Source organism: Salvia hispanica, chromosome 2 (assembly GCF_029641045.1).
Source record: "Salvia hispanica isolate PSC_SH4W2 chromosome 2, Shi_PSC_v1, whole genome shotgun sequence".
NCBI classification, from domain to species: domain Eukaryota; kingdom Viridiplantae; phylum Streptophyta; class Magnoliopsida; order Lamiales; family Lamiaceae; genus Salvia; species Salvia hispanica.
The window spans coordinates 12567020-12582191 of NC_142693.1; the positions used below are offsets into that span (position 1 = coordinate 12567020).

At 41.2% G+C, this 15172-nt stretch overlaps 1 protein-coding gene across 1 annotated transcript; it reads right to left on the minus strand.

Annotated features, from left to right (window-relative positions):
* Positions 1-4455: 4455 nt before the first annotated feature.
* Positions 4456-11567, minus strand: LOC125187000 (linamarin synthase 2-like). The gene is made up of 3 exons (XM_089063848.1): positions 11046-11567; positions 10101-10458; positions 4456-5080 (listed from the first exon to the last, which is right to left on the minus strand). The coding sequence occupies exons 1-3, from the start codon at positions 11536-11538 to the stop codon at positions 4474-4476; spliced, it is 1458 nt and encodes a 485-aa protein (XP_088919974.1). The 5' UTR covers positions 11539-11567; the 3' UTR covers positions 4456-4473.
* Between the last annotated feature and the right edge of the window lie 3605 nt (positions 11568-15172).

The following is a 15172-nucleotide window of genomic DNA, read 5'->3' on the forward strand; positions in this document are numbered from 1 at the left end:
GGTTCCATCGGTTTTGGCAGATTTGAAATCTGACACAGCAGCTTCTGCCGAGCTCCAAGACTTGATTCTTCAGATTTCAGCAGGTCTCGCTGCACCTCACTTCACTTTCGATGGCGAGCTTGTTTATTTCAAGCGTCGTGTTTTCGTCCCTGCAGAGTCTAACACTTTGCGTGTGTTGTTACATGAACATCATAGTTCCCCTTCTGCAGGTCATCCGGGGGTGGACCGCACGTTTAGGCGCCTAGCCTCCACGTTCTATTGGCCACATATGCGTCGTGATGTTAAGAAGTTCGTTGCTGCTTGTTTGGTTTGTCAAACCACCAAATATTCCACACTAAAACCAGCGGGGATACTACAACCATTACCTATTCCATCTCAGGTGTGGGAGGACGTTTCCATGGATTTTATTACAGGTCTTCCATCTTCGCGAGGGTACACTACCATAATGGTCGTTGTTGATCGTCTATCGAAATATGCTCATTTCGCGCCGCTCCCTACCAGATTTGATGCTTTGCGTGTTGCACATTTGTTTGTGAATACAAATGTTAAACACCATGGTTTTCCCAAAACCTTGGTTTCCGATAGGGATTCGGTGTTCTTGAATGCGGTTTGGGAAGAGTTGATGGCGTTGAGTGGTACTAAATTGCATTTCTCTACAGCATATCACCCTCAAACGGATGGACAGACGGAGGTGCGAAACAGAGGTTTGGAGCAATATCTTCGTGCTTTCATAGCAGACCGTCCGTCGAGGTGGTCGAATTTTCTACCTTGGGCTGAATTGGCATTAAATTGCTTCCACCATGAGGCCTTGGGGGTTTCGCCATTTCAAGCTTTATATGGCCGTGAACCACCACCCTTGGTGGCTGCTGATCCATCTCCACGAACTCCTCCAGCTGTGGCAGCTTTGATCCGTCAGCGGGGTCTATTATTGGTTGATCTACGAAAGAATTTGGAAAGAGCTCAACAAAGAATGTGTGCCATCGCGAACCAACATCGGCGTGATTTAGAGTTCAATGTTGGCGATAAGGTGCTTCTCAAACTTCAACAATATCGCCAACACTCGGTTGCCAAACCTCAGTCTGCAAAACTATCACGCCGCTATTATGGGCCTTTTGCTGTAGTCGAGAGAATCGGTCAAGTTGCTTACCGTCTTAAATTGCCGCAAGGTAGCCGTATTCATGATGTTTTTCACGTCAGTTTACTTCGGCCGTTTGTGGAGTCCGACCAAAATGCTGAGCTGTCTTCTTGGCCAGAGGAATTCTGTAATGGTAAGTTAATGATCAAGCCTACTGCTGTGTTAGAAAGGCGGACCATGCTACGTGATAACGACGCCGTCGATCATGTTCTTCTTCGTTGGCCTGATGAATCTGTCACGTGGGAACCAACATCAATGGTGCAGCGTCGCTTCCCTGTTCTATTCCTTGAGGACAAGGACTCTCTCATCCCCGGGGGAGTTGATACAGGATCACCTCAAACTCATGCTCAAGTGTCATCTCAAGACCATCACCAGACTTCCGATCAACTACAGAATAGCCCCAACAAGGTGCAACAACAGGGTCAATCCAGCAAGAAGAAGAGCAGCAGTCGCCCGAAGAGAAACACTCGGCCACCCAATCGCCTCATCGATTGTGTGCCGAAATGAGATAGTTTATTTACGTTGTGTATTAGAAGCATATTATAGTATTATTAGTGTGTTGATTATATTGTAAGTGTCGGGCGTATCTATAAGCCCCATCTCGGGTCTTCTTAGTGGTTCTTTCCCGAGAGATAGGAGGTCGAACCACCCTATGGTCCTAGAATATAAAAAAGGGAAACTTGTCAACATATTATGGTAATGAGTGATAAGTTTATTTCCCAAAAATTCACGTCTCTTTACAGAGCTCTCAAAAACTTCTTTCTCTGCCCGACAAGAATCTCTCTCGCGTGCGGAACCATCGATCGCTGAGCAAAGTCGCCGCCGATTATCATTACTGATACGTCTATAACGTATCACGTTGACACCGTCGAAGGGACGTCGAGAGTGGGCCAGAGCCTCTGCTCTCCGGAGAACTCGACGGAAAGAACGAAGCGGTGTGACAGCCACGTGCACCCCTGCACGGCGGCTCCGCCTTGAGGACCAGCTGACCGATCGACGCAGCGGGACGAGGGCGGCGAGACCGCGAGCTTCGAGGCGACGCCTCAGCCCCACCGGTGAATTCGCTCCGCCGTGACTCCACCACCAAAGAGAAGATATCAGTGCGGTGACCGAGAGTTGAGATGGAGGAGACGAAGCCGGCGAATCTCCGGCGAATCGCCGAGAAAAGAAGAGGGAAGAAGCCGTTGCTGTGTTTTCTAAATTAGGGATTTAAGAATGTGAAATTAGGGAAAATTGGAAAAGTTGTGTGAAACGGAGAAGAGAGAGGCGTGAGGGAGAGACGCCGCTGTGTTGTCTCCGATTTGGGGATTTTAGCAAATCGTGAGTAATGTGAATTTTGAGAGAGAAGTGCCGATGGGTTAAAGCCTAAAGGGGAAGAAATGGGGCTTTGTTATTAGTATTGGGCCACTTTATTTATTCTAGTTGGGCCTTAGTAGTTAAAAAGATTAATTGGGCCGACTCCTTTATTTAATTGGACTGCAGAGTTAATTCTAAAATGACTAAGAATGTCAATGAGCTTTTGGGCCGCCTCAATTATTAAAAGGAGCCGTGTAGTGTTTTCTATTTAGACTAAAAAGAAATGAGTTGAAAAATAATTGGGCTGAGGTATATTTATGTTGGTTTGGAATTAATTTAATGGTTTGAGTTGCAGCTCAAATAAATAAATTCCCGAATAATTTACCAAGTTTTCGAAGATGGAAGGTATTAAAGTTGGAGACGCAAAGGGCCGACCGGCGTCGCCCTCGACGCCTCGGGCGGCCGCTAAGGAAATAGAAGGAAAGAGGGAGACGACGTTCTCAAGTCACAGAAATAATTAAGTTTATTAGAGAAGTGCTATTAATTAAATTTCCTGATTTAATTAATATGCAAGTTCTAGAATTTTCCAAGAAGTAAGTAAAGAATAAAAAAAATTAATTAGGGCATGCATTCCTATAAGTATAAGTTTTCTTAAAGTCTAATTAGTATGTTGTTATGTTATGTTTTTCACAAAGGACTATCTCCGCGAGTTAAGATCAGAACGAGAAATTCAAGTTAAGGAAATTAAGCGAACGAAGTGGGCTTTCGTAACTAAGTATCTTACGAGCTTTCTATTTAAGATATGATTATGTGGGCTTTCGTAACTAAGTATCTTACGAGCTTTCTATTTAAGATATGATTATATGGGCTTTCAAGTAAAAGTTCAGTTTTTACGAAAAGTATTTTATGAGCTTTCTATTGTGATATGATATTACGTGAGCCTTATATGATATGCTTTGAGTTGTTTATATTCCCAGTATGTTTTGCAGTATGAATGCTTCCAGTTATTTACATTCTGAGTACGAATGCGCTTTCAGTTATTTACGTTCCCAGTATGAATGTTTTCAGTTATTCAAGTTATCAGCATGTTTTGTATTGCCAAGTGTTGTTTTGAACTTTGCCTATCTGTTTGTCTAGCAAGGGCGACGTCCCTACTAGACCAGTTCAGTTTAATCGAATTCCGATTTGTAAGTGGGGTAAGCCCATACATACCCAGTTCACACAGTTTCAGATATGGCATTAGTTCCAGGAGAAATAGATCATGATCACAGTTTACAAAGAAATGCTTTTAGTGTCCTCGGGCCTTTCAAGATTAAACCCCAAGCTCACTCAGTAGTGGCTTGACAAAACCAGTTTCTTTTCAGTAAAATATATTTCGGCACGTGTCCACTGAGTACACCAAGTACTCACCCCTACATATGTTTGAAAAATGTGCAGGTTGAGCAGTAATGACAGCGGGCGGTGTTGAGCACAGACGAATGAAGATCCTTCGATAGAATAGTACTTGGATGCGTCGTGTCTCCATACACGATGTTATCTGCTCTTGACTCTTCTGCTGCAATGTAAAAGTCGAGATTTCATTCTCTTGTACTATGCACTCTGATTAATATATTTATTCCAAGTTATTTCAGTTCATATTTAGTTGTGCCACAGTTTTTCCCTCTTTCTTCCCTGCTTCTTTCATCCTCCCCTAGTCGCGATCAACCGGACTTTCTATCCTTAGAAAGTGCGGTCGCGACAAATTACCAAGGAACTAATCTCATTCGAAATTATGTTTTACTGCAAAAAGTGCATATTATTTTCTATGAACACATCATTAGTATATTATAATTAATTAAAATTTAATCAAATGTTTTATTGGTTTCGCATCTTTAAGGGATATGAGAGATCACAAAAGAAATGAGACAAAAAGTGACAAAAGACACACATACATTTACACAATTATAATTAGACATATATTTACATATACAACACCACTTTTTAAAATATTCCCCACACAATTTAATTATCCCACACACATGCACACCATAAATAAAACAACATCAACTAATAATTTTTTGCACTTCCTTGTAACCAAGAATATCATTCACCAACCTATCAAAATCATGATAAGATTCACCACCAACTCTCGTAGCCACTCCCGCTTTCCTCTTCCATTCCAAAGCATTCTCCTTCATAACCTTCCCTCTCTCCCCTTCCATCACCTCCCTCACAACTTCCTCCACCTTCTCCCTCCTCACATCCTCATCCACCTCCATCCCCATTCCCCATTCCACGCACACGAACCGTCGGTTTGTATGCTGCTCCGCGAAGAATGGCCAGCATAACATCGGCACACCCGCCCCAATGCTCTCCAGAGTCGAGTTCCATCCACAGTGGCTCAAAAACACGCCCACAGACGGGTGCAGAAGCACCTCGTCCTGGGCGCACCACCCCGCGATCAAGCACCTCCCCTTTGTCTCCTCAACGAAACCCGCGGGAAACCGGGCCGACTCGCCCATGGCGATGTCAGGTCGGGTTATCCAAAGAAACGGGTGCTTGCTATTGGCCAATCCCCATGCGAATTCTTCTAGATGTTTCTCGGAAATCAATGTCACACTCCCATAATTTACATACACCACGGAATTCTTTTCCTGTTTATTGAAACCTCTCCTACAAATATCAAAATTGAAGAAGTCATCAGCAGAAGTGAATGCAATGCCAAGTTGGAAAATAACATTACACTGCAGCAATATGGAAAAATGAAGTGTGCATCAGATTTAATTTGTAACTCTCAAATAAGTAAAATGCTACAAGACTCTTCATCTAACACATCAATGTAGAAGCTTGAAAGGTTGTAGAATGTGTTAGGTCTTGTGTTTTATTTAATGCTTATCTATTATGAGTAACTTATAAATAGTCTTGATGTAATGCTCCCTTCGACAAGTGAATATCTTGAATACAAATCTATTCATCTTTTATTTTTCTTTCATGGTATATAGAGCCTAGGTTCTGATCACCTTCTCTTCGCTTCCCTCCCTCCCTTTCCCTTACCTTTCTCCATTTTCTTTTTTTTATGGATACAAATACTAATTCCAGCTCCTCCACCACCTCTCCCGTTTTTGCCCTACATCATCCTCTTTCCATCAAACTCTCCGATGAAAACTATCTCATTTGGCGACAACAAATTCTGGCTACTGTTCGTGGTCATGGTCTTGAGGGATTTCTTCTTGGATCAGACATCCCACCCTCTCCCTTTCTTACTACTGATGATGATGATGCTTCAAAGCAGCCCAATCCCGCCTACCTTGCTTGGCATCGCCAAGATCAACTTTTATCTGCTTGGATTCAAGGATCGCTTTCTGAGAGCTCGATGATACTCGTTGTTGGCCTCTCCACAAGCAAAGATATATGGCAAGCTATAGAGTCTAGCTATGCGAGCCAATCAAAAGCTAAAATTATGCAATACAAATTGCAGCTTCAAACTATCAAACGGCACAATCTTCCCATGAATGATTATCTTAACAAGGTCAAGTCTTGTTGTGACATATTAAGCTCTGCTGGTTGTCATGTCTCTCCGGAAGATCATATCCTCTATCTCTTGGCTGGTCTCGGCCCGGAATATGATCCTGTGATGGTCACCATCACCTCTAGGACAGAAAGTTGGTCTGTTCCAGATGTTACTGCCCTTCTCCTCAGCTTTGAGTCCAGATTAGAAACTGCTCGTCTTTCTTCCTTCAACACTGATGGCTCTCAACCCTCGGCTAACTTTGCTCATGCTAGTTCTGGTCCTCCCAGCAGAGATGGCTCTAGAAATGTTCCCTCTTATCCTCGTCGTGGTGGTGGCCGTGGTGGTGGTCGTGGTGGCCGCAGCCGATTCTCCAACAACAAAATCATATGCCAGCTATGTCAAAAACCTGGGCATTCAGCTGATCGTTGTTGGCATAGGTTTGAACAGAACTTCTCTCCTTCTGCTCCTGCTCCACGCCCTTCTCACTCTCATCTGCACCCGTCTGCTCCTCCTACCGCAAATCTTGTCCACGCTCGTGCTCCTCCTGTAGCTCCTCCCGGCTTCCGTCCACCTTCTCCCCACCAGCAACTTCACCAAGCACCTGCCTATTCCTATTCTCCTTCAGAGATTAGCTTTGACTCAGCTTCCAACTTTTGGTATCCTGACTCTGGTGCTACACATCATGTCTCCAATGACCTCTCATCTCTAAATGTTGCCACTGAGTATCAAGGAGGTAAATCTCTACATCTTGGCAATGGAGATGCTATCAATATTGCTCATATTGGTAGCTCTTCATTTCAATCACCTCTCTTGTCTTCAAGATATTTACTCTTGAATCATCTTTTACATGTTCCTCAAATTTCGAAAAACCTTCTAAGTGTTTCTAAGTTTGCAAATGACAATAATGTCTTCTTTGAGTTTCACCCTCTCTTTTGCTTTGTTAAGGATCGAATGTCCAGGAAGGTTCTTCTCAGAGGCACCCTTGATAATGGATTATATCGCTTCTCTCTTCCCAAGCCAGAGTCTGCTCACCTCTCTTCTGACTCAAGCCATGCACCCGTTGCCTTCTCTTCAGCTCTTTCCTCTACTTCCACATCTCATGTGTCTTCTACTTTAGATCTTTGGCACAAACGTCTTGGCCACTGTGCTTATGATTTAGTTGTTAAGGCTCTAAATGGCTGTAATATCAGTTTCAATTCAATAAAATCCAGTATCCTTTGTCATCCTTGTTGTATTGCTAAGAGTCATAGGCTCCCTTACACTGCTTCTAAATCTCAATATTCAGCTCCTCTCCATCTCATACATACTGACTTATGGGGCCCCTCTCCCATCAAATCCCGAAATGGGTTCTCCTACTACATCACTTTTGTAGATCAATTTACTCGCTTCACATGGATTTATCTATTGAAAGCCAAAAATGAAGTTCAAAACATTTTCAAACACTTCAAAGTGACTGCTGAAAACCAGCTTAATCATAAAATTAAGATTGTGCAAAGTGATTGGGGTGGAGAGTATAGAGGGCTTACTTCTTTTTTTCAGGAACATGGTATCATCCACAGATTATCTTGCCCTCATACTCCCCAACAAAATGGCCTCATTGAAAGGAAGCATCGACATGTTGTTGAGATGGGTTTAGCATTACTTGCTCAAGCAGGGTTGTCTACTCAATTTTGGGATGATGCCTTCACTTCCGCAGTCTACATCATCAACAGATTACCCACACCAACACTCCTTCTTGCCTCCCCCTTTGAAAAGTTGTACAACTCCAAGCCTAACTATCATGAGCTTAAAGTCTTTGGTTGTCTATGTTATCCATTCACTCGGCCTTACAATGCCCACAAGCTTGAATACAGATCATCACCTTCAACTTTTTTGGGATATAGTAATGCTCATAAAGGATACAAAGCTCTCCTTCCCAATGGAAAAGTCATCATCTCAAGAGATATCATATTTGATGAATCGTCCTTTCCTCACCTTAATTCTCAATCCTCACAAGCTCCCCCTCTGCCAAATAATCCTTCAAGCATTCCTTCCTTGCACATTATACCTCCTTCACCACCTACTACTAATCCCACTCCTCCCATCAATCTCTCTCCCGCTAATCCACCTGTCACACATGAATCTCCATCTTCACAGCCTTCTGCTACTGTAGCAGCAACCTCTCCAACTCCTCTCACCTCTGATAAAACCGCTTCCTCCTCTCTTATTCCAAGCTCTACAGCTGCCTCTCATCCTATGATCACTAGAGCTAAGGCTGGTATTTTTAAGCCTAAAATTCTTCTTGTCACATGTCCTTTTTCCTCTCTCCCTAAATCTGCCCAAGCTGCTCTTCTAATCCCAATTTGGAAGCGAGCCATGGTTGAAGAGTTTCTGGCTCTTATTCGAAATAAAACATGGATTCTAACCATTCTTCCTCCGGGGAAGAATCTTATTGGTTGTTCTTGGATTTTCAGGTTGAAGAAACATGCTAATGGCGATATTGCTCGACATAAAGCTCGATTGGTTGCTCAAGGCTTCTCCCAAGAGCCTGGTTTTGACTTCACCGATACATTCAGCCCTGTGGTCAAGCCCACAACCATTCGCATAATCCTGTCTCTTGCTATATCTTCTGGCTGGCGAATCAAGCACTTAGACGTCAACAATGCATTCTTACATGGAGATCTTGAGGAAGAAATCTACATGCGCCAACCCCTTGGCTTTGAACAAGGAAGCCCACACCTTGTGTGCAAACTCAACAAAGCTCTCTATGGCTTGAAGCAAGCCTCCAGATCATGGTTCCTCACTGTTCAAGCTGCCTTATTATCACTTGGATTCCATCAATCTCGGGCAGACCGGTCACTGTTCTTTCGGATTCGAGGTTCTGAAACAATTTATCTTCTCATCTACGTGGATGATATGTTAATTACTGGTAGTTCATCTTCTGCCATTGAGCATGTTATTTCAAGCCTCAGCAAGCAATTTTCTCTTAAGGATTTGGGTGAAGTGAAACATTTCCTAGGAGTTGAAGTCACTCAAACTGCTCAGGGACTCCATCTAAGTCAAGGTTCCTACATTAAAAATATCCTTGAACGAGTAAAAATGCAAGATGCGAAAGGATTGCCTACTCCAATGCTAGCAAATCTTAAATTATCAAAGGATGAAGGTGATCCCACCATAGATGGAAAGCTATATCGGAGCACTGTAGGAGCATTGCAGTATGCAACCCTCACACGACCGGAAATCAGCTATGCTGTTAATAAGGTTAGCCAATTCATGGCATGCCCTCTTGACTCTCATTGGAAGGCAGTGAAACGTATTGTCCGATACCTTGCCAGCTCGGTCGATTACGGCATTCATATTCAAGCATCTCACACCAATCTTATCGCCTTCTCCGACTCTGATTGGGCTTCAGATATTGACGACCGACGATCTGTAACTGGCTATTGTGTTTTTCTGGGTAAGAACTTGATCTCTTGGTGTTCCAAAAAGCAGCCTGTTGTCTCTCGAAGCAGCACCGAGGCTGAATACCGGAGTCTTGCTCAGGCTGTCTGTGATGTCACTTGGGTAACTCATCTCCTCTCCGAATTGAAAATCCCATCCTCTCGCACTCCGATTGTGTGGGTGGATAATATCAGTACCATCGCATTGGCCAGCAACCCAGTTCTTCACGCCCGCTCCAAGCATATTGAATTAGACATACATATTGTTCGCGACAAGGTTCAAGACAAATTGGTGGATCTTCGTCATGTTCCATCTGCCGACCAAATTGCAGATATCCTCACCAAGCCACTTTCTTACCAATTCTTCTCTAAACTTCGCAACAAACTCACTGTTTGTTCTAAGTCGGCGCTCGAATTGAGGGGGGATATTGAAACCTCTCCTACAAATATCAAAATTGAAGAAGTCATCAGCAGAAGTGAATGCAATGCCAAGTTGGAAAATAACATTACACTGCAGCAATATGGAAAAATGAAGTGTGCATCAGATTTAATTTGTAACTCTCAAATAAGTAAAATGCTACAAGACTCTTCATCTAACACATCAATGTAGAAGCTTGAAAGGTTGTAGAATGTGTTAGGTCTTGTGTTTTATTTAATGCTTATCTATTATGAGTAACTTATAAATAGTCTTGATGTAATGCTCCCTTCGACAAGTGAATATCTTGAATACAAATCTATTCATCTTTTATTTTTCTTTCACTGTTTGTCTAGCCATTCTAAGCATTTTCTATCTTCTTTCCATAGATTTGGCTTGAATGAGATTTGTTGGTTTTTGGAAATTTCATCGGAAAGCAAGGAGAGAGGGCCGATGTTGTATGTTGGTGGAGATGTGGATGAGATGGCTTCGAGGACTCGATGTTCGAGTGCATTGAATGTGTTGAAGATGATTCCAGTTGCTTGTAGACAGTTTTGAGCTTCGTCTCTCAGATAGTTGAACAAGACATCATCCTTGTTTGTTGTTCGGATAAAGCTAGGGAAGTCTCTGAGCTTTATGTTGGGAATGCCCCGAATCCAATCTATTTCTTTCTCTAGCAATCCCTTCTCCATGAACTTGTCATCTAGCCACAAAATAATTTGATTAGAAAATACCCCCATGTCAATTCAAATTTAACTAAGACGTATATGCTTGGGATAAAAAAACGAAAAGCCTACTACTTTAGTAAAGAATGGGAACGATGGTCGGAAAATGAAACAAAAAAACTACTAGTATTATAATAACATTTCATATATTGCAAGGAGAGAACAAAAATCATTACATGAATCATATAAGTCACTTCATCTATAACCAATTGGTTAAGGTCATTTAGCCAAATTTAACATACCTAACAATATATCTAAGCTTTAAATTTGGGCCAATTTGATAGGGCTGTTCAATCCTACGATAAAAAAAAGGTCCAACTTCCCTTGGAGTTTGAGTTGGAGTGTTGGCAAAAGAAACAAAAATTACTACTCCCTCTTGTGTGTGGCAATGTGACGTTAATAAAAAAAGTGGAAATTTAAAATTATTAGTTTTATAATAATTGTGAGCGAAATAAATTAGTAGAATATGAAATTTAATTACTAAAATGAGACGAATAATGATGACGGAAGGGAGTATAACATTATCATCCAATCACCAATTGAATGGACTACATATATATTCTACCTTGGAAGGGGACCATCCCTTGATTCTGGAGTTCCCGGTAAGAGAGGTAGCCCATGAAACCACAAGCCGAGGCCGTCCACAGCTGAAACACCGGAATCCCCAATTCGGCACCCGCCTTAATCGCGAAGCTCATTGCTCCATCGGCAATTATACAAGTAATTCTCGGCACATCCGCCGCCGCAGCCAGCTTCCCAAGCACCCGCCGGAAAACGGGCAGGCAAGACTTCCTGATCGAGTCGCACAGCGCCACGGGATCCTGGGTGGCGTCGCGGTCGGACGGCGGCAGGCCCTCCGGCATGGTCTCGAACCGGAGATTCTCGAAGCTCCGCATCCACTCCGCCCCTTTCGACCGGATCAATCGCCGGTGGTTGAACTCGGTGTTGACGATGGTGACGAAGAAGCCCCTTGTTTGTAGGAGCGAGGCCAGCTGCATCGCCGGAATGAGGTGGCCTTGCGCCGGAAATGGCACGAGAACGGCATGCGCACTGGTCATTCTGGAATGGATTATAGGGAGTTGTAAAATTTAAAAGTTGAGAGTTGCATATATATTTGAATGAGAAGCAGTGTGGGTCTTTTATATAGCTAGATTGAGTTGAAAAGTATGATAGTGGAATATAATTTGGATTGCTACTCATAATGTAACGTGATCATCATGATATGGGATAATTGTGGTCTGTGGAATCATTGTATTTTGATGGTATTGGATTCACATACAACTCGTGCATGCTTACTTCTTTGACTGTAATAGTACAAATACATTAGGCTGCAAATAGTCAATTTTGTTGAAAAGGTGCGAAATACTATTAGTGTTCCTCCGTCCATAAATTTTGTCATATTATGACCGTACACAAACTTTAACAAATATAATAAAAAGTGAGTTAAAAAATTAATTAAATATGTGTCATATTTTTATATTAGTTTTATAATAAAAAATGTGTGGGAATAAGTTAGTGTAATATGAGATACTCTATCGAAAATGGTATAAAATGAAATGTGCCAAATTTTATGAGACAGATGGAAATGGAAAAATGTGATAAACTTTCTAGGACACAGGGAGTATTAATTATGAATAATTTCTTCAATAATCGTATAGTCAATACTAAATAATTAGGTAGAAACTTTTAAGGACCAAAACGTAGTAGAGTTTTAGTTGGGTAGAGGTCATAGTATATTTTTGGATATTGCAAATTCTTTTAATATAGCTAAAATTTTGAGACGTAAAATTTAGCATCATTAAATTGGAGACGTATTAAATAGAAGCGTCCCTAATTAGTGTTTAAATTAGGAAAACATTAAATGAATGTGTCCCTAAATGTTTAAATTAGAGATGCATATTTTTTAATTATCTAAATTAGCATAAGTTTACTTTTTTTAAAAATAAGCTACTACAAATCTACAATCGTGTTTAAATTTACAGCTCATCGTGTAGATTTGGGATATTTATTTACTCCCTCCGTCCCAAGATAAGTGGGCACAAACTTTTCGGTACAGAATTTAAGGAAATTGTGTTTTGTTAGTAAAGTGGAAATTGAATAAAGTAAGAGAGTTAATAAAGTAGAGAGAAAAAGTAAGAGGGAGTGTTGAATATTTGTGGTGGACTTTCATTTGGGCTGGTTATTTATTTGGCCCATGTGAAAATAATTTGGGCTGAGCCCAATTACCTTACCTCTACCATCAGATGTTGCCATGTATACTCCCACCCGGATCTTGGCTTAGAGCCGTTGGATTGTGGCTTGTATTTGTTATGTGAGACGAGACCTTCTTTCTTCTCTCATTATTCAGAACTCTCTATCTCTCTAACTCACTCGATTCAGTGAATCTCTCTTCTCTCTCTATACTCTCTTCTTCTCCAATGTCTTCTCCGGCTGTTGTCTTTTGGTTATCACGGTTTCTTTGAGTGATAGACCGGTGGCTTTGCTGGTGTAAGCAACTGCTTTGGTTGCTTGGGTGTTTCTGAGATCTAGGGTTTCGGTGTGTGAGAGATCTGGTGCGAGGTTGTGTTCTGTGATTCTAGATTCGGTGTGAAGGAGTTGTTTGATGTTGTTTTCTGCGGTGTGAGGTGAATCACTTGTGGATTCAACGGAGTTCCCTTGGATTTGGTTTCTGGTGAATAGATTTGTTCTAAAGGCGGGTGGTTGAGCCATCGCCTTGATCTGTTATGTGTTCTTCTTGATCTTCTTATCACTTGTATAATTGTTTTAGATCCGAGAGGATCTTAGTTGTTATTACTAACAAGTTTGGTGAGTGTGCAGGTTTAAGGAGGGTTGGTGATAAATCAAGAACTTAGCATGGGCTATTAACTGTTGTAATAGTTGATAGGTTTCCCGTTGTAATCTTGATTACCTATCAGTCGTATGGTTGAGAGTTTGACTGAGCTCTCCTTAATGAAGAACAAAGAGGTCTTGGTAATTAGTGAATTCGAACCTAGTCTGATCCCTACAGAGAGAATACCAAAAAAGAAAATAGCTCACTTATCTTGGGACGTCCCAAAAAGGAATGTGAGTGGCTTATCTTGGAACAGAGGGAGTACAATATAATTCTCCATCTAGCGCTCGATTCGAGTTCGATTCTTTGATACGCGAAAGGTTCTGGGAATAAGCGCATGCGGATAGACCTAAATAAATGTATGTATGGATGCGTTGATACGCTCAGATTTTGCACTATTTAAAGGTTATTATTTGATCTGCCATAAGTCTCAAAGTTGCATTACATGTCAATTATTTGCATATTTTATCTATCTTGGTATTTTGACGTGTTTTGTCAAAAATGTACAAAATAGAGCCAAAAAGGGACCCAGTGGTCCGCTGGACCCTAGCCACCTGTCTCTGAAAGTTGAACAAAGTGGTCAGAAACTTTCCAGCAGCCCGTGGGCCTGTTCGCGCACAACCACCTCAGTTCAAACCCGTTTACCGGTGATTATAAACTTCAACCAGGGTGTACTATATATCATTCTCTTCGTTTCGAAAGATCTTCATGTGGGTACCTTGAACATCTCAATCGGAGTTATGTGGAGAAGTTTTGGCAAATGTAACGCAGTGCAGTCAAAACTGACTGGAATTTAGGAGGAAATTCATGGAAGGGAAGAAAATATTACTCCCTTCGTTTCATAGTAATGAAGTCATTTTGCCATTTTAGTATGTTCCATAGGAATATAGTTATTTCTTTTTAGTCAAAGTCAATACATTTCTTCTCACTTGCTCTCACTTACTTTATTCTATTCATCTCTCAACGTTTTTCATTTCCTGCTTTATTCTTCTTTTACTTAACCCACTTAACACAATTTTTCTTAATCTCCGTAACGGAAAGAAATATCTCCATTACTATGGAACGGAATGAGTACTTTGTGAAGCCAAATCTTTTCCATTCCTTATAGACTACGAAAATTACCAAGTCTAAATGTTTTTCATGCCTATGAATACCCCATAACCTAACTCATACTTTCCCCCGTTTTTTAAAAATAGAAACATTTGAAATGACACTGGTTTTAATACACAATTGGTAAAGTAAGAGAGAAAAATTAGTAAAATAAGAAAAAGAATGAAAAAAATGAATAAAGTACTTAAGAGAGAGGAAGAAAAAAATAGTGAAAATAATGTTGGTGGATTGTGGATCTACGTCCAAAAATAGAAAGATTCTAAAGTTTCAATTTTTAAGAGACGGGCTAAAATGGAAAGAGTTGCTATTTCTAAAATATGAAGGGGAGTCTTCAAGGCTCCTCCCTCTGTACTCCACAACCTATTTCTTTCATCATTCTTGGATATTGAAGCAAGACAAAAGGAGACTGAAGACTTCAAGATTTACTCTTGAGATTTATTTGTTTATTTCATGTCTTGTACTTTAATTATTGTTTTAGTTCATCCGTCTATGAATTTTATGGATTGTTAAACAATAAAATTTTGAGATTTGATAATAATTAACTTTTATGCAGTTTTTTTATGTTTAATGTTCAGCACTAGTTGTACTTGATTTTTTTTGTGCTTTTGTTCGACTAATTAGCCGTTATTTTGATTGTTGTAAATCACTGATCGGGCGGTGGCAAGCCCTCCGGCATCGTCTCGAACCAGAGATTCTTGAAGCTTCGCATCCACTCCGCCCCATTCGACTGGATCAATCGCCGGTCGTGCTGG

Bases quoted from the DNA above. Each gene is read 5' to 3' on its own strand.
- LOC125187000 (XM_089063848.1), bottom strand. From the start codon at position 11,538: ATGACCAGTGCGCATGCCGTTCTCGTGCCATTTCCGGCGCAAGGCCAC. The intron at 10,459-11,045 runs GTAGAATATATA...TTTTGTGGCTAG, and splicing joins AGGGATGGTCCCCTTCCAAG to ATGACAAGTTCATGGAGAAG. The intron at 5,081-10,100 runs GTGAAAGAAAAA...TATTTGTAGGAG, and splicing joins TTAGAATGGCTAGACAAACA to AGGTTTCAATAAACAGGAAA.